The following is a 20,908-nucleotide window of genomic DNA, read 5'->3' on the forward strand; positions in this document are numbered from 1 at the left end:
GGAGTGGGGGATGGGAAGAGGTGGGCCTGGAGCATTCCCGGCAAAGTCCGAGCCTGTTCTTCTCCGGGGAAGCTGCTGCTGCAAAGGTGCTTCCTAACATCCTTGCCTGCAGCGGGCTGTACCTGTGTGGGGTAAGCCAGGGTATTCCCAACCACAGTACAGTACTGTACAGTATATAATGCCTTATGTCTGCCCCGCAAAAAATTCCTTGTAACCTAACCCCCCGCATTTACATTAATCTTATGGGAAAATTGGATTAGTTTAACATTGTTTCACTTAAAGTTGCATTTTTCAGGAACATAACTACAACATTAAGTGAGGAGTTACTGTAATCAGGTTGATATATTAGTAAGTATAGGAGTTTGTCGAACTATTTAGCTAATAGAACTGTTTATTTTTAGGAAATGGAAGAGTGCCTATAGCTGTTCTATGACACTTGCAGGAAGTAACAGATAAAGATTTTTCTTTCAGGGATAAAAGCAAGTCTAAATTTATTGAGAAAAGGATGTTTTAGTCTGCCATATCTATTGTTTGGAAGCCTTTAGTCTGTAATTCTATATATTAGAACCTCTGTGCTACCTCTAATTTTACACATCCTTCCTGAGGTACAATACATTGGTGTATTTCTTAGTAGGCAGAAATCTGAGGTATTTCTTTATTAACAGGATCCTAATGCGACAACATGCTGGGGTATTTCTTGTAAACAGTTGGATAACACTTGAAATATTTAACTGATTATGTTGGAATGGGATTATTTTTTTTCATTTAGTTATCTTAGTTCATTATCTCTCCAACTGCGTTTTGTGACACCAGTTAAGTGCTCCAAATTCTATTTAATTATAGGAAATAAACCCTGGGGAAAAGGGAGGTATGTTTCTTTAACCTTCATTACAACTTGTTTTTTACAAAGAAGCTCAAAGTTCCTGCTATTTAATGCATAATTAAAGATAAGATCACCAATTACTTTTGCTTAAAAAAATCTAATTAGCAAATTTAAGAAATCTTGCTTAATCATTGATTACTAATAGGAATATCCCCACTTACAAGACCTTGATAAGCGCTTTTGATTATTGTTATTTTTTGGCTAAGGGCACTGTTAGAACAGCAGATTAGTGTGGCCTGTACCTCTGGAGCTCATTTAAACAGGTGGTTTGGCTCTGGAACTTAAGTACAATTAGTTGGATAGCCTCAGGTCAATTATTGTGAAATACTTTATAATAAAATACACACATATACAGTCATATGTCTAAAGCACATACTGTAAGAAGAAACTAAGGCACAGGAAGGTGAAGAGAATTGCCCAAAGTCACCCATAGGTAGGGTGTCCAGATGTCCCGATTTTATAGGGGCAGTCCTGATTTTGGGGTCTTTTTCTTATATAGGCTCCTATTACCCCCAACTCCCCTCCCAATTTTTCACATTTGTTGTCTGGTCACCCTACCGATAGGCCACTGACAGAGCCAGGAATAGAACCCTGAGTGCCAATCCAATGTTCTAAGCACTAGACAACATTGTTTCCCTGTAAATCTTTAAATCTGGAAGGGAGTAGGCACAGCAACAGGGAGAGGCCTTTACTTTCCCCATGAAACTCCATTCAGAATCAGCTGACTTTTAAGATATCAAAAATTGCCATTTGCAGTGTGCGCTAAGCTCATTAGAGCTTGCTTAAGGCCTGTTGCTAAAATCACTGTTTCATCTGAGTATATTCCCTCTATCTCCTTAAAATACCCTTTGTCCTAGGGAAGTTGCACAGGGCTGGGGACCAGGAGATCATGCATTCTAAGCTTACCACTTCTGATAAATGATTAATAATTCGGTGTTTTTCTCAAAATTTATTATTGAACAAGCTTCACACCCCACAGTAAGATTACTCAAGGTGGGAGGTCTTAATCTTATCCATTCTGCTTCTCAGGTAGAATCTGCCAGATATATGTGCTTGGCTATGTTGTCTGTAAAATGGGATTACTAGTGTATATATAACATACCATTTCAATTAATTATGCATCTTCCTCTAGTGAGTTGTCCACAATGCATATCTGCTATTATGTCATAACTGCTGTTCAGTCATTTAGCCCATGTGATCTGTGTGTTGCAGTGCTGAGACTCCAGAGCTCATGCTCTGCTGATGATATGTGGAAGGGAAGCATTATAATTGCTGTTGTAGTATAATATGTTCTGCCTGCTTTCTTTTTAAAGCACTCAAAGGTTAAGAAATGCCAGAATTAAGTCTATTAATACAAACTATATTATGTCCCTGGTTTCTATGCATTATAATACATTCTTTAATGATACAACCTCATACTATTTTTTCCAGAGCCTGGTTGTGACGCATCCTAAGAAATGTGCTTCACCCTAAGAATATTTGCTCACATTTAATAACTAATTTGGAACAGCTGTTGTTGTGCCCCCTTTGTGTTCTCCATCTGAACTTTTGTACAGTTGAGTTCTACTTGCAAGAATGCTCGTGGAATGAAAATTTTAAGCCTGCATGCTAAAGGACTCATTAATGATCTATTTTAAATGCAAATGCTTGAATACTTGAACCAAAAGTTTTATAATGGACAGAAATGGTGAGGATAGGGTTCCTAGGTCCCCTCATCAGAGCCCTGCCAAATTAAATGAATCAAAGAAGGTTCTGACCTACACTCTTTGCAACTAAGACCATCAAAGTACATGCAATTACTTGATTTGAATGTGATACAGAAGAAATCTATATCTAGTTAATAAATCTTACAGTAATATGATTTTTCTAGGTATGATGCCTCAGGCAAGAGTTGTGGATCCTTATTCCCCAGAGAAAAATAAACACTACAAATGAGATGAAATCCATTTAGTAAAAAATAGTAATAATTCCATAATGAACTGGAAACTACTAATGCTCTAAAGGATCATCTTTTCTTTTAGAATTAAAGAGAAATATCTGACTTGGATGCAAAATGCTGTTCAAGTTAAAAGGTACTTGAGTACAACAGGCCAGTTCCTCAGCTGGTGTAAATCTAAGGATCTAGCTCACTGATTGTTCCTTTGTAGACCTCACTGAAGAGTGTTTAGTCCAGAACCCAAATGTGGCATGAGGAGAACATATGCAACCATTCTGCATGGAAGCTCCATAGATGTCAGTGGGTCTTTGGGGGGAAAAAGTCAATGGTAACGAGCAGAGATAAAGATATCATGTTATGTTATTACTTATTTAGCTTTTCTATAAAATACACAATGGAATTCAAACTGTTTCTATTCCAGCTTTTTTTAAAAATATGCCTGAATTAACAGGTGAAATCCTTGACTTTTTTTTATCACAAAATGTGTCAAGTCCTGGAATTTATCCTTTGGAAAAGCCATGCAATTATATTTATGGTCATTACATTTACATGCGAGAACAACTGAGCTGTAAATAAGGATCTGGTCTCATCTAGATATTGTGCACATAACTCCCAGTAGAATCAGTAAGATTAACAGCCATGTGCATAGAGAGAATAGATCCATAAGAACAACATCATATACTCAGATGACATAGTAAATGTTCAGGTAATGAGAAAAAGAAAACCCAAATGCAATTACTTCTAAGATATCTACATTATGCTTTTCCCAGGGCACTTTTGAGAGCTTGCATGTGTCAGCTGTAGTAGAGTCATCATTTGAAACCTCAGGTTACTGTAAATTGTTCTAATCATATCACACTAACATAATCCCAAAGAACAACAACAAAAAGATTGATTTATTTTCCTCTCTGGTCCTTAATAAATACATTCAGTTAGAATAAAGCATAGCATCCCAGAGCAAAGAAGTAAAGTAACTCTTCTATGATACAATCTATTCTTTTTTTCCTCTAGCATCAAGTGTGATCTGTTATCTTCAGAACTAACTGAACTGTTGTGATTCGAGTAGGAAAATTGCATGATGTAGGTACTTTGAGAGCAGTGGGTGGGGATATTTAGGATGAATAGCTGACTGACTGCAAGTGTTTTATTCCAGGAGAAAACAAGAATGAATTGGAGGTGAATCGTATGGTCACTCACAAGTAAACCAATCAAAAAGTTAGATTTTTTTTTAAAGCTTTTTGCTGCTGCCATTATTTTCTATTGTTTTAAAGAATTCTGCCACTGGTCTTCTACAGTTTAGTCATACAGCTGCTGTAAAAAGGGTTAGAAATAGGCTCAATGGAACAAATACAAATGTCTTTAAAATACTGGTAACTCACCACTGCATTTGTGGTGTTCTATTTCCACTGTGTTCTTTTGTGACTAAAACAAGCCTTCAATGAAAAATTATGGGGCTGATTTTATAAATATGTTATGGGCTAGTGAACTAGCCAATGCCTCTTTGTCTAAATCATTAAAATCAACCCCCCCCCCCCCCCCTTCCAATCATTGTCTTAGCACAGGCTTCCTCTATTCATGATTTTCATATTATCTCTTGCCACCAAAACAAAAACAAACAAAGAAAAAATCCTCCCATACCATTGACGTTTCCAACATAGAAACATGTCAGATCTTAAAAACATGCAAAAATACTCCAACATCTAAATAATCTGTTCAAAATTTTATGGCCCATTAATCCCTCAATTTCATCAGCATCAAATCACAAAAAATTTTAGGAGAAATTTTGTTGACAAAAATTAAGTTTTAAAAAATAGATATTTCATAAAGGAATTAAGAATATCCCATTTCAATTTTTGACATATTCAAAATTGTGGGGAATGATCTATTGCATTAGAAAGACTCAGCTACATGAGCTTTCCACTATCAAGCAGGACTTCAATGACCAGCCAAAAACATTTCCATGTGAATACGGTAATTCATTTAGTGTGGAGCCAAATCTTTAGACATTTTTGTTGAATAGGTTTAGTTAGTCTTGTATCTTAGTCCTCAGGTTAGAAATAATCCATGTCATGAGGAAGAATTCTTTAACAATTACATTTTACATGTGGAGTTTTAAGGAATTCCAAATATGACATATGTTCATTTAATACAGGTCCCCAGTCATGCACTGTCAATTACACAGCGAATAACTACAATATTGGGCCCATAACGTGCAGTGACAGATCTACCTACTGTATGCTGGCAACATGATTTAGCTTGATTTCACCAGAGAAAACTGAGTGTGGACCCCTGGAAACATTTTGATGAAAGGGATCAATCCTATGCTCAACAGCAAGAATTTAAATTCTCTCTTATTAGGATTATCTAATGATTCTGTAACACTTTGACAATGTAAAGTGTTATATAAGTGCAAAGAATTAATTAGTAAAATAATTATTCCTGCACCAGCATTGTTTTGTGATGAGTTGTCTATTTACCATATGTATGAGAAAAGGCTTAAAATAATTAATTTTCACTCAAAACATTCTTTACATAAAAAAGTAAAGAATGTATTCTGTCCATAAAATGCAACTTTTTATGCAGTGATTATTGTATTTTTAAATAAGGGCTTCACTGATTTTGTTTTTAACACTTAATATGCCAATTCAGAAATATGCCAAAGTGTAAAATATTTTTTTTAAATGTTTAAGGTTTGGGCAAACTGGTGAATGCAAAATATATAGAAAACACTTCTGAGAAAATATGGATTAACATACCTGTGTGTTGCAAAAGTGCTTACAATCTAATTAAAGAGTCTTCAAAGTACCCTCACGCTAGATGTTAAGATCAACTAAGCCTCACTATCTCATTAATCTTCTTTTGACTCTTCTGTTAGACAAGTGTCATTATATTAATTAGTTATTATCCTAGCCTATCAGTACTGACTATCTTGTCTCTCTCTAGGAACATTATAGTTTAGATGTACAGATGTAATCTATGGAAGTGCTGTTCATTTGACCAGAGCATTCAACTTAATGTTTTTCATGCCATTTAACTACAACATACACATTCTAATGGTTTAATCAGCATGCACTTTCATTTGATAATGCTACAACAGAAACAAAATAATTGTGTAACAGTGTCTTCAAATATACGATACTCTTGCTATTACATTAAATACATAGTGGTACAGTTCACGTATATAATAAGATGATACACCAACCTAGGCATTAAATGCCCATCAGGAATTATTTTAACCTGATCCTAGATCTGACAGGCTAAAGAAAAACAGTATCCAAACTTATGAGAGAAGGGGTCTCTCCAGTACTGATTCTTAGAGCAGCAGCTGTCAGGGCAGAGAAAATATGGACTAGTCAATTTGTTTGGGTAGCTTTAAATAATCTGATAGTGACATGTAGTAGCACAGGCAGCTATTGCCTTCAGCACCATGTATGTTTACAATATGCTCCGAATGACTAACAAACAGTAACAGTAATATGCTGATGGACATATCCTGCAACTGCAAGAATGTGTACAAAAATCAGTATTTCAGCTGTAGATGTTTTATTGTGTAAGCACCCATTCTGAAAGAAAAGTGCTTTTCTGAAGATAGCCAAGAAAAGCATGAAATGGTTTCCATCTCTAGTATCCTGCATTTCTTATGGCCTGATTATCAGAAATGTTGAGCACCAACAAATCATACTAAAGTCAAAGGTGTTGAAGAAGTTACTTCTCATTGTTTCCTTGTGCACTCTCTGCCTATCTGTTGTAACCATCGGTTGTCTCTTTTTTTAGTTCCTCAGGACAAGGACCATCTCTTTGTTATATTCATGTACAGTGACTGGCAAAATGGGACTAGGGCTTCTAGGCACCACAGCAATATAAATAATAAACAACCATAGCAGCAGCAACAAAGCAGGTGCTCAGTACTTTGACAATCAGGCCATTGATGTATAATTTTTAGGAAGAATTTAGCATTGCTTACTCAGGCAAAGCTTGCACATACTTCAACAGGAGTTTTGCCTGAGTAAGGAGTGCTAAATTGGATCCAAATGCCATACATTAAGAACTGCATAACACTATTAATTGTGCTATAGTACCACCCAAAAAAGCCCCTCATCAAGATAGGGTCCCTATTCTGCTAAGCGCTATGCAAACACATAGAAGACATGGTCCCTGCCCCACTAAGCTTATAGCTGAATCTGAAACAAGACATAAGAAGTGGTGGGGGAAGAGGATGACGATAAGGGTAATACTAATGTGTCCATGTAGTTATATAGCCTTGCTATATGTTCAAATTTCAGGTTTTATGTTTATCTTTAAATAAATATCAACTGTCTCTATTTCCTCCTCAGTTTAGCCAGAGTTAATTGGCTGGCTTCTTGTTGGCATCAAAGCTTGAGGAGAGATTTGAAGGAGGAAGGTTAGTGCTTTTATGCATTACTTCAGGAAGGGCATTCAACCTGCAACAGGCTGCATGGAAGAAAATACAGAGACACTTCTGGAAGATATGGACAAATAGGCATTCAAGGCTGACAGCATTGAAGGAACAGAGGGAATGGGAAGACAATGTGAGAGTGAATAATCATGAAGAAACTAAGTTAGGGCAATAACAAGAATCTTGAATCTGAAGTGATGGAGAAAGTGGAGTTACCAGGGGAATACAAAGGTGGAGGTGGTGGATGTAGTCACATTGAAGGGCAAGGAAATGGTGTATTTTTTATGGATGAACAAAAATGTGGATATCAGGGAGGCCAGTGAGAAGATTTTAGTTATCAAGGGAGGAAATAATGAGAGCATGGATGAGAATCACAGATGTCTGGACAGAGAGGAAAGGACATATTGTAGAGTTGAAAGAAGTAGTGTCAGGGAGTGGACACATGTTTAATGGATCTGAACAGACAGACAGGGAGAGTCAAAGCTGACAAGAATTTGGGTCTAGCTAACAAGGAGAACAGTAGTGGTACCAACAGTAACAAAAACTGGGAGAATGGAGTAGACTTCAGCAGAAAGATAAGGAGTTTTTGGCTGCTGGCCAGACATCTAGGGCCAGATTACAGAGCAAGAGACCTTAAAATCTTTAATCCTGACCAAAAATATCGGATTGGATGAAGAATATTAAAATTGGTAGTGGAAAGGTAAATATCATCACAAACATGGAAATTGAAGCCATGAGCACAGACAAAAAAGTCTTTCAAAGAAATGATAAAACAGAAAAGAAGAGGGAAGCATGGACTGAGCCCCATGAGTATCCCCATGAATGACTGCACCACAACTAAAGGGGGGCAGAATTTGTCTGGGCTTACCCAAAGAAGGCAGCTCTGCTTGGGGGGAGGGAGGGGGAAGAGGGAGGACAATGACTCCCCCCTGTCTCCCCTCCCCCAGGAATGTGCATAAAGGTACGAAACCTGGGTGGGGCAAGTCTCTAGGTCCAAGCAGTGAGGAAGCCAACACCCACCCACCCTCCCTCCCCTAGTGGACGCGAATGGCAGGCTGGTTTAGGACCTGTTGTGGACACTACGCTAGTCACCCCTTTTAAAGGGGGACTGGGAAGGAATTTTTCCGCACCACCAGAATTGGCTTCGGTGGAGTGTGGTTTTTTCGCCTTCCTCACAGCAGGTGTGAGGATGAACCTTTTCTGGTGAATAGAAAAGGTGGTAGGCCATATGTTGCAACTTATTTTGTAATATTGGGTGGATGTTCAGTGCAGGTACTCCATAGGGAGCGCAGCCAGTGACCAGATAAATGGCCTGCTAAAGGATTTAAAAGGAGGTCCCTAATAAAGGAACAGAACGGGGAAGGGGATTCGGGGACTCCTATGATTGGTACAGCAGGGAGCCAACCCCCTCCATTCTCATAGCCCTCCTAAACCCTCTTACGAGGCTGGTGGATGGTAAGGTCCTAGGGGGGACCTAGATGGAAACAAAGGGGGGCTGGTGAAAGCCCTGGAAAACTGAGTTGAATAAGCGTGGATTAAACAAAGGGGGGCTGGTGAAAGCCCCGGAGAATTGATTTAAATAAGCATGGATTTGCCTGCACTGTACACTTTATCTGTCAGGTAGTCCCAGACATCTATATAATAAAGTTGTGGCCTGATTAAAGCCCATAAAAAGTCTCCTGTCCTTCTTGCAGTATACTCAGACAACAGTCTAACAGAGGTGGAGGATGACCACTCAAAAATAACTTGAAAGAACAAACTGAGAGGTGGGAGGAGAACGAGAAGAGGACAGTGTCTTGCAAGCCAAATGAAGGGCAGATGTTAAGGATACTATTACTGATTCCAGTTGAGGTTCTCCCTGAGTAAGGAATACAGGAATGAGGCTTTATATGCTGACAAAGGCTTTGAACATTTTGGACTAGATTTTCAAAACCAGAAGCCTAAATTTGGACTTCAAAAACCACAATTAGGCACCTAAACAGATGCTCTGATCTCTAAAAAAATAGAGAAGCCAATGATTCTCATGGAGATTAATTGAAGCTCAACACTTAAGGCTTTTAATTTTAAAAACAAATGTGGTTTTTTTGCAATTTGTATTATACTTAATATTTTTGCAGAGAAATAGAGCTGCAAACACATTTTTCCACAGATTGTACAGTATAATGTTTATGTTGTTATTTAAAATTACTTTTTTTTATAAATACCTATTGTACAAATAGCATGGTAATAATGTGCATTAACAATATTAAGAGAAAAATGTTTGGTTTTGTATTATTCTTTTTAATAAGTATTATTTATGTAGGATCACTAAATACTGTGATTATATTTTGTTTTCCTGCAATTTTATATACAGAAGGAAAGCTATTGACGAAAACATATTGCCTGCTCTATCTACTTTGGATTCAGCTGTAATATAAAGTTAAATAACTGAAAAAAACAATATACCAAATAATATCCAGAGTCTATGACTGGCAATTAGAACATTTTTCCTTACCATTTACTTGGACGATATGAGTCTGATGGAGATTATCATAGCCATCGGCATAGCAGCTGTAATTTCCCATGTGAGTTGTGGTAACCTTAGTAATGTACAAGGACCCATCATCTCCAAAATCCTACAGGGAAAGATTAAAAACAAGGTGATCATAATTACTTCAGCAGCACTACAATAATTGTGTTCTTCACCTTGGCAACTGAGCTGATGCAACTATCAAACATCTACATTTCAAACCAGAATATGCTGAAGAAAATTGAGTAACTCCAGATAGGCATCAGTGGTATACATAAGAGCAGACTTTGCTGTTAATATTTTATCTATAGCTTTGCTTTTGTGTGTGCCTTCCCTGCCCTGCAGTTCATCTTAAGTAAAAGGAAATACCACTTTTCTTTTTGTAACTCATTAAACCTCAAAATTAGAGTTAGTATACTTTTTATTGCATCTAATTTTTTACATTTAATTATGGTGGTTATGGGGGAGAGGTTAGTATTGCCTCTACCTGTTCATCAATCACTGTCCAATGTATGTAATGTTTTAAAGTAACAAACTAAACAACATGTTGCAGGAATTAAGATTATATTTACCCTTGGACATGAGCTATTATACAGAAATGAAGTTTATTTTTCATGAAGTTTGCTCTCACTGTTAAATTACATCTTCTAGTTCCACTTTAATTAGTGGACAGGTTCCACAGGATTAGGACACAGGTTGGAAATCAGAAACCCTAGGTTTGGTTCCCTACTGCCAAGGTCTCACCTTATACAAGTCACTACTTTTCTATTCCTTAGTTTCCCCATCTGCAAAATGGTGATGACAATATTTACTTTTCATTATAAAGTGATGTGAAATCTTTGGAATAAAAGTGCCAAGTTTAAAACATTAGTTTTAGTAACAAGATATAACCTCAAATTTACAAAAAGAGGTTATCAGTTACGACAATTACACTGCTCTACAGCCAAAATGCTTCTGAAATAAATGTAGTCAAACTTTACTAATTCTGGGTCACTGAGAACGAAAATGATGCTTAAAATTGTTGATTGGCTCTAGTTTTCAAGATCTGCTATTGGGTCAGTATATACGACCCTTGACTTGGGAATGGCGGAGGATAAGTGAGTTATAAAGGGAAGGGATCTCAATTTAAACCAGAAATGACTAAAATACGTCTTTGACTGGATCTATGAATAAATCTATGAGTGGGTTTGGACAGTACTTGCTTTTTAGGCAAAACAATGAATGATGCAACCTGAAGCTGGTATTGCATCATACATAATATGAATTGCATCATGTTATCCCTAGAAGTCATGGATGATGCAATCATAATGAAGCTTACATCACTCTGCTGAACAAATTGCCCTATATCAGCTCTAGAAATCATACAGTGTCGTGCTCTCTTATTTGTCAGTGTTTGATTTTGCAAAGGGACACATTTCTGTTTAGCCAAAGTGAGCAGAGATGCCTTGTACTTGCGTGAACAGTGCAGATAACTTCTGCTATGTTTGTGGGGAAGTGACTTTTGCATCACAAAAGCTCAGTATAACCACTATGGTTAAGAAAGCCTATCAGCTTTATTTTGGCTGCAAAATTGGAGATCAGGACAAGAGGTGGGCCCCACACATATGCTGCAACACTTGTGCAACAAATCTTCGCCAGTGGTTGAACAGGAAAAGGAAATCTATGCCTTTTGCAGTGCCAATGATTTGGAGAGAGCCAACAGATCATACCAGCAATTGTTACTTCTGCATGGTGCCTCCAGTTGGGAAAGGTGTGTCAAAGAAGAAAAAGTGGACTGTGCATTATCCAAACATTCCATCAGCTATACGCCCAGTACCCCACAGAGGAGGACTGCCGGTTCCTGATGCACCAGAATCATTCTGACTTGAGTCAGACGAGGAAGAGGAAGAGGATGAAACTTCTGGTCCTGAACCATCAATGTCACAGGACCCACATTTTCTCCCCTCCTCCTCCTCTGAACCACACCTCATAACACAAGGTGAACTGAATGACCTTGTCAGGGATTTGGAACTACCCAAGAGTAAGGCAGAGCTGTTGGGCTCCAGACTACAGCAGTGGAATCTCCTGGCAGGTGATGTTAGGGTTTCCATGTACCGTGACCGTCAAAAGGATCTTGTCCCATTCTTCTTCATGGAAGGTGATCTTGTAGCCGGCAACAACATCGATGGTGTGATGGCAGCCCTCGACATCGTTCACGATCCAGATGAGTAGAGACTGTTCATTGATTCATCGAAGACGAGTCTTAAAGCTGTTTTACTGCATAATGGCAATGTTTTGCCATCAAGTCCAGTTGGTCATGCAGTCCATATGAAGGAAACCTATGGCAACATGAAACAACTTTTGAGGTGCATAAACTATGACCAACATCAGTGGCAGCTTTGTGGCGATTTGAAGGTTGTTGCTCTCTTGCTTGGTCTGCAGACTGGATACACAAAGTACTGCTGTTTTCTCTGCGAATGGGATAGTCGTGCAGGAGATTCCCACTACATCAAGAAAGATTGGCCACTCCGACAGTCATTGGAGCCTGGGAGGAAAAGTGTTCAGCATCCACCACTTGTTGAATCAAGGAAGTTTTTGTTACCACCCTTACACATCAAGCTGGGTCTGATGAAGAACTTTGTCAAGGCCATTGACAAAACACAAGCAGCTTTCAAGTACCTCTGGGGAAAATTTCCAAGGTTAAATGAAGCTAAGATAAAGGAAGGTGTCTTTGTTGGTCCTCAGATTCATGAACTTCTTCGAGATGATGCAGTTGACCATGCACTGCGTGGCAAGAAAAAGATGGCCTGGAAAGCCTTCCAGTTAGTGGCAATAAATTTTCTCGGAAACAGAGCGACGAGCACGGCGAGCAATTTCACCAGGACATTGCAACAATGTAGAAACGCTATCAGGGCAAATGGAGCCCATCAATGCTTGCAGACTATTGCTGGACAGTGACAAGAGATGTTCCATTTAATGAATACAAGAGATAAGCCAAGAAGCGCCGAGTAGACACTGAATAGGACTAAACTATGTACAGAATAGTTTTTTGCCTTTTGTTTCATAATAAATTTGATTTATATAACCCTTTTGCTGATTTTTAAAGTGTTACATAAACAGGACAGGTGAAATATTATCATGTAAAGCAACCATAAACACATGAAAAGACCTAGGTTTACAATTTATGATTAAAACTCTATTATCTACACAATATACATAGATATAAAATGTAAAAACTTAAATATCTGAGAAAGAGTAGCCAATCAGTTGTTTTAATTGTCATATTTGAATTCAGCACATCAAAATACATAATAAATAGCACATTTTATCTCTGAAGCAGACGACTTCTCAAAAATTGTAGACCAGTGTTATTTGGCAGATTTATAGCAATGTAGCTATTGAAACATATTCAAGTTTTCCTTGTTATGTTTCATGTCTTCAAAGATTGATAACTTTAACATAAAAGTCATATTCCTCTCTATGTTCTTCATATGTCCCATGGATGTTAAGGCACTGAATAAAAAGCCGGCTAGGTCTGTATTGTTCTATTAATTAACATGATTTATTTTGGCAAAAATATTTCTTGACCTTTCTTTTTAATTTTGCTAATGCAGTGTATGTTTTTGCGCTGCACTGATAAAGTGATTATGTTCCTTTTTTGTGTATTTAGAGAAAGAGAGGGAGCATATTTTCATAAAACACAATAAGTTAATTTGAACTAAAATTTTACATATTAAAATGCCTAACTGCTTGTTACCTAGTAGCATATGTGGTTGTTTTGTATTTGTATTATTCTCCAAGATAGCTTCTGAAATGTCATTCTGCACCAAGAAATACAATGGAAATTAAATTAGAGTACAGAAAATTTTGAAAAAATTGTATTCCTTCCATTTTCCCAAATACAACAAAGACTTTCAAAGCCTAGAAACCTGCAACAACAGAAGACAATATAGGTCAGTGGGACTACAGCAATCTTTCCTAAAGCAATCAAGAGTTGAAAGGTTTGAATGTACATATATAGAAAACCAAGTATCAAATAGGCCTCTGATTGACGAGAACTGTGCTAAACACAAAGCACTGATAAATGAACTTGTATGCCTCATTGGGGTCAAGGATATTGTCACAAAAGCAATAAATTTGTAAACATTAATTTTCAAACTAGGAAGACTTATTGGGCCAGATTCTCAGCTCCACTTGTGCACCACTTAAGTGGGTGCAAAGTGGACATATTTGGGCTGCAACTGTCTAATGGTGCTGGGTAATTCTCATAAAACCAGTTAGGGTGTCTCCAATATCAATTGACACTTCTTTGTCATCGGAAGAATATGCTTCGCAGGGCATACCTCCATTCCACTCTTTCAATACTCAGTTGGCATATGGCCCACTTACATCAGGATTGGGCTAAGACCCTTGAGAATCAGGAAGCAGTAACCTGATGAATCTCCATCTCCCCCCTGTGCTGAGTGTATTTCAGTGTTGGAGAGAATCTCTGGTCCATCTTCTTTAATGGATTTTTGGCATTGTGTGTGAGGGGGAAGGGGATATTTTAAGAGACGTGGAGGAGAATAGCTTACCAAGAGTTCCTGCAAGATGCTGCAATGACAAGTTTAGAGCTGTCTATGGGAGGCAAAAGTATCAAACCAGCTATTTTGTTTAATCACGGAGGAGACTAAATCTTCATTCTCATTAATGACAGGTAAATGCTGATACCATGATTGTTCTCTTAAAAATCCAGTTCAGATGACAGGACATTAGAGTGCCATAAAAAATGCACTTAAAATATACTGTATGCCACCCCAGAGAGAAATCAAAAGCAGATGATACCAGAACAAAAGCAAGTTCTAGTACATCAATCAATCAATCAAAGGCAATTATTGACTAGTATAAGAGCTGATCAAAGAGAGACAATTATGTAATGAAGAGCTAGGTGCTATTATTGCTGTTAGTCATTGTATATAGAGTACAATGACAGTCCAAATTGCCCATTTTCAGAAGCATCTATTACAGTAATTACGAGAGGTTTTAACATTTTTAGTTCAATCTTAGGGTTTTGTTTGTGTAGCAAGAGCTGTGCGTCCAGTGACCAGGATGACTTTTTTCTAAACTGCATCTAGTCATGACATGCAATTATTACTCTTGGATGTGACGCACATTGTCATTTGTGCCTTTGTATTTGAAGATTAGATTATTGTTTGATATTATATATCGGGCTATAATTTACTTCTACTTGAAAACTGAAAGTGGTGTAGAAGACAGTGTTCCACTTGTCACTTTATATATCTTGCTATGAGTACATGACTCTAGTACTCAGTAATCTGCATTGGCTGCTTGTTGATTTCCAGGAATTTAGGAAACTGGTTCAAGCTGTATGGCATATGGGTGACTATTTATAATATTACTGATACCAGATATGCCATGCAAGGTATCACCGGAAAAGTTATGATTTGCTAAATATGGTGAGCTTATTTATATGTATATATCATCTCTGTATCATAAGTTATAAATATGTGTAGTATATTGATATCTCAAACTTGTGCTGTGCGTCTAGGTGACATCCCCAGAAAGACAGGCATCAGCACTCTCCAGCCTGCTTGATGGCCCAACAAGGGCAAATCAGCTGTACAAGAAACCCATTGAGAGAAGCCAGGGGCTATGCCTATGAGTCAGCAGGACTTTTAGGGACATGCCTAGGGACAGGGGATTCCAAATACTTTTCAATGCCCATGTGCTGTGAGCATGTGTTTGGGACAAAGGATGTACAAGCCACATGGCAGAGAATATAAAAAGGCAGCTGCATCACCAGACATACCAGGATCTCTATGTGGAAGATACACTGACACCCAGTAAGCTAGACATTTATAGTCTATTTATTGTTTTAACACATCTTTTTCTCTGAACTACTTTGGTTCCAATTAAATAATACTTTGCTTTAAGAAGATTGTCAGGTCACTGGTTACCACTGTCATTGCTCTTGGAGGGAAGAGGACTGCAAGTATTTAACCTAAGTCAGGACTGTGGAGGTAATCACAACTGATAAACAGGGCACTGAAGCCCAAGGTCTGGTCTGACAGTGAGAGAATCATGTGACTCCATCCTGAGAGACAGGTGGAAGCTTGAGGATCAATACCTGAGAGGAGATGCACTTGAAGAGACCAGCAAGGGTCAGAAGTGCAGTTTTCACTGACTGTTTTCTGCTATTACTGACCTTTCCTTCCTTCCCTCTAGTCTATTATCCTCCTTTCACTCCTGACTGTCTTCACCCACACCTACCTATACAGCAAGCTGACACCAACTCATCCCCCTACCCGTTCAGACATCACCCATGTCCCCAGGGCTTCCTCCCACTGTTCAGAAGCTTCCTCCCAGGTAAAAAAATATCTCCCTTCCCACAGCTCAGAATTCCTCCCCACATATTTTCTACCCAGCTGCCCAAAGCTCAGAGCAAACCCTGTATCTCTCCCCAGAGCTCAGAAACCCCTGGCTTTCACACACACCTGCCCCAAGCTCAGAAGCCATCTACCTACAAGTTCAGAAAACCTCTGTTCAGGTGCAGAGGTCTTCCCCATACTTCCTAACCCAACCTCTAACTCAGAATTCTAGTTCCACAGAAACAGGATGGGAGAGGAAAACAGAATTATTGGTTCTTAGTCTCTGAATGATAGCACAGCAAACTCCATCTTTGATTCTCATGCACGATCATCACACAGGCAAAACGTAGGCTTTCACTCAGTTACACCTCTGGAACTCCAGTGGGGTTTGATGAAAAAGGGATTAGCAAATATGGATAAGCGTATATCATTTGACCTGTAGAATCTTTGGTACTAGTGATGATCCATGAGAAGGAAAGGACTCTGCATGCCTCTCAGAGCCCAGGTGAGTTTGTAGGACTGGTAGTTAAGGCGAGGAAATTGTGTGTGTGTAAATTGTGCATATTTAATGTGACGCACAAACAAAAAATTAATTCTGTTTTAGAGTACTTTTTCAGAGTAGAACCAGGCTTTAAAAAGGTATCCGCTCCCTGTGCTCTCACTTTGTTCTTTTATCTGGTTAATGGGATTTGGTTTTTTTTTTTTTTTGTAATTACTTGTATATTTTGCTGTGTTGTGCACTTTACTTCAACAGCTGGTCTGTCTAGTTTCCCCCCTCACCTCTTTTAGTCTGGGATTTGTTGCTTACTGCTAAAATATAGGCCTTCCAATAATCTTTTTTTCCTCATCTGTCACAGTCCTGGTCCTTTGAGGTAAGAAATGCTTCCGGGGTTCACTGGAATACGCTGGGTTCCGTGTTTGGTTTTGGTAGGTTAGAGATTTTGTGCACAGAGATTTAGCACAGAGTTACTTGGAGTCAGCTGATCCTTGTTGCCAAATGTAGTTTGTTTGTTTGTTTTGTTTTTGTCATGAATGAAAGAAAAGAACATTAGAAGTGTTTAAATATGCAACATATCCTTTTAGCAAGATCTTACCAGAGGACCTCCTTTCTTCATTACATAGAGTATGTTCTCTGTGAACATTCACAGTTGAACGTTGCTAGTAAGGCTGGCCAAAAAACAGGAATTCTGTCATTTTGAAATTTGTTTTCATTCCAATGCAGAATGAAAACACAACCGTTCAAAAATTTATGGGGGGGGGAACCTGAGGTATGGGTGCCCCAGGTTCAAGTCCGTCCTGTGAATCAGGCAGAACAAGGACTTGAACCTGGTGTTCCACATCCAAAGTGCTCTAATCACTTGGCTATTGTGGGGTATGTCTCTCACTCAAAATTCTATACTGTATCTGAGAAATTGTCCTAATACATTTTTCATTGAAAACAATGCATTTCTGTGAAACATTTCAGTTTCAACAACCTGACATGTTTTAATAGGAAAAACATTGAAACATTTTGATTAGCTCTAGTTGCTAGTGAAAGTCTGCAATGCATTATGTAGTTCACTGGACCAGAGTCTCCAGCTCTAAAGCAGATTATAGAGAGACATCATTGGAGTGAAATTCATACATTACAGTAATATGACTCAGACTGCTGCCATCCCAAATAGGCCGGAGCACCTGCTTGAGTTTAAGCAAGAACACATAGCTTAAGCAATTTTATATTCTCTGGTTAGTAGTTGCCTTAAGCCACTATATAATTGGCTACTATAACTTTTGTAAAACTTAGAATGATTTTTACTCACATGGTATCTGTATCCAACGAAAGAAAATTCCTACATTAAACTCAGAGCTGGAGCTCCTCAAAAATGTGCCTATTGTGCTGATCAGTTTAACTCTGCCCTTCAGTGTATTTTAATCACTTGAAGTAATGTCAGGAAGTTCACCGATATCATAGACCCTCTCCTATCCCCACTGTTCCAGGAAAATGTGACTTCTGTTTTAAACATGGAGATGACAAGCTATTCTACCCTAATTTGTCATACTCTGTATGCATGTACTTAAAATTCATATTGAGTAAAAGATAATATTCTAGAAGTAACCAAACAGCACTGAATAAAGGACACAGCTTTATGTAATGATCACTGATTAGTTTTGACTGTGCACATTGTCTTATTTCCTGAATGTGCCACTCAATTAATAGGTCTTTCCATTATTATTTCGTGTTAGATAATGTTATATTTATGAAGAAACTACATCTTAGAATTAACATTCAGCTGGATTATTCAAGCAGACAAAACTTGGTTTGTCAGCAGAAAATCTCTCCAGACAAACTTTGAGGTTTGATACTTATATTCTTTATCTCTTGCTTAGCTCTGTGAAGTAATAAACCCCTTTGACTGTTATTTTCTCCTTGCTAGCTTGCTCCATATTATCAAGGAGTGGCTGTTTAACTAAATGGAGGCAGTGGGTATCTTCAAAAGAGCCATAACAGAGGGACAGGAGTAGAAAACAGGCTGTTCTTTCCTACTGCTTATACACTATGGCTAAATCAATCACGTGATTTAATTTTACTGGGACTGTGCCATTTTTCCATATGATATCCCAGGAACTTCTTTTGGGACACATGAAATATTCCAGTTTTTCATCTCATCAGTCAAAGTGGTGTGGGTTTTTTTTTTTTTTAATATGTAAGTACAAAATAAATGTTCATGGCATATTATTAAACCAAGTAGAATTTTCCCTGTGTTACCAGAAAAAAAAATTATTTGCTCTGAAAAAACAAACAGATGTCACTGTTGAGTCAGAAGCTGGTAATAGTAACCTCAGCACACATGAGGGTGGGCAGGGAAGAGGGGGAACCTTTCTAGTATCTTTTAAAGGGAATTTAAGGTTTTGTGACCCGAAAAAAAAAGTTGTTACAAAAGTTTCCCGGTTTTTGAATCTGAAAATATTGTCATCTTAAGCATAGAGTGTGCATGGTAACCACTTCTGAAATATAAACTATTAGAACTTCTAAAATTAAATTTATAATCTCTTTCATTATTTTTATCACACAAAAGGATTGTGAAATTCAACTGTTATTTTGGAAATCATGATTCTTAAAAGGCCTTGTATACTGCTAAGAGACTTGGCATTTAAGCATGTGTGTGATGAATATCAATTAAAGGGATGCTATTAAACTAAAAAAAAATATGTTTACAATCAATTTTCACTTATGTTACTGAGAATAGAAACCTAAAGCGATATTTGTTTTCAAATTGGTTGTTTTATCTTCTTTAGATTTTCAGTTTGTTTTCATGTGCTAATCCCTAGGCAGATGGAAGAAGTTTGTGAACACTTCCTGGTCCTTGATTGGCTCTAGAAGCAACTGGCTTCCACCCTATACAATAAAGAGGAAGTGTGTATAAAGAAAGCAATTTAACTCCAATCTGTGTGTAAATTATGTATAAATTTCATTATATTATTAAACTCTTGTTATATTACTTTCTTAAAGTGTATTTATGGTTTCTATATTTCCTATTTGCCCTCACAAACTCTGATCCTTTTCCTCAGTTACAAAACATCACCTTAGTTTAAAAACAAACAAAAAAGAAGAAACCATCAGTGGCTTTCCCCCTCTCATCCCATCCTGCCAAATCTCCCCCTGCAAAGATACCACAGGCAACACACACAAGATGTCCTCCAGTATCTCCTCACACAATATACAATATTCTAGAATTTTTGCAGAGGTGGCATGCATCAGAGTTTCAGAAACAATCTCCTGCAGACATACAGGATTTCAAATAGGGAGGACCTAACATATGGCATGTTGGAGGGCTGGTATGGCACAATATGTAGTAGGGCTCTTGGCCTGGTTCTTTATCTCTCTCAACCTGAGGGGTTAAGTTCTCTTAATCTTCCATGATTTCTCCAAGAGCAACTACTTTTCTTATAAGAAGTCCTGAAGATAGTAGCAACACAGAACTGAAGTGCTCCAAAATGAGCTGTTATGAGTTAGGCTGGCTCCATGTGCATATGCACACGTCTATACTGGTATTTGTTATGGCCTGTGTTAGGAAAATCAAATTAATCACCATGGTTCCCAGTGGCCTTAAAATATGATTTCATGGATTACAAATGACATCAAAACATTAACCTGGCATGTGTACCTGCTTTCTAAAACTCCACATTTTGGAGCAAAAATAATGAAAAGAGGAAACATACAGAAAAAAAAAAGATGGCTCACATGATATAGTTTCAGACATTATTTTGAAATAGAAAATTTGAGTTGATTAAAATGAATTACTAGCATAAACACAAACCAAATTAATATTTCTATAATATTCTACAAATCTGAGCCTAAACCTACAGGAAATTGTGTCAAACCAACTTGATAGCTTTCTTTGACAGGATAACAAGCCTTGTGGATGGGGTTGGGGGGGAGAAGTGGTAGACAAGGTGAATCTTGACTTTAGTAAAGCTTTTGATACTGTCCCACATGACCTTCTCATACATAAAACAGGGAAATGCAACCTAGAGGGAGCTACTATAAGGTGGGTGCAAAACTGGTTGGAAAACCATTCCCAGAGCATAATCATCAGTGGTTCAGAGTCATCTGGAAGGGCATAATGAGTGGGGTCCTGCAGGGATCAGTTCTGGGTCCATTCTGTTCAATATTTTCATCAATGATTTAGATAATGGCACAGAGAGTACATTTATAAAGTTTGCGGACAATACCCAGCTGGGAGGGGTAGCGAGTGCTTTGAAGGATAGGATTATAATTCAAAATGATCTAGACAAACGGGAGAAATGGTCTGAAGTAAATAGGATGACATTCAAT

General features: G+C 37.9%; 1 protein-coding gene across 6 annotated transcripts in view; it reads right to left on the minus strand.

Moving 5' to 3' along the window:
* The window catches only part of FSTL5 (follistatin like 5), a 639,703-nt gene that overhangs the window by 124,450 nt on the left and 494,345 nt on the right, over positions 1-20,908 (minus strand). For all 6 annotated transcript variants that reach the window (XM_065596497.1, XM_065596498.1, XM_005299299.5 and 3 more), the window contains one exon: positions 9,731-9,851. In XM_065596497.1, coding sequence (XP_065452569.1) covers positions 9,731-9,851 — 121 coding nt within the window. The remainder of the gene's footprint in view (positions 1-9,730; positions 9,852-20,908) is intronic.

This window comes from Chrysemys picta, chromosome 5 (genome assembly GCF_011386835.1).
Source record: "Chrysemys picta bellii isolate R12L10 chromosome 5, ASM1138683v2, whole genome shotgun sequence".
In the NCBI taxonomy this organism is placed as follows: Eukaryota; Metazoa; Chordata; order Testudines; family Emydidae; genus Chrysemys; species Chrysemys picta.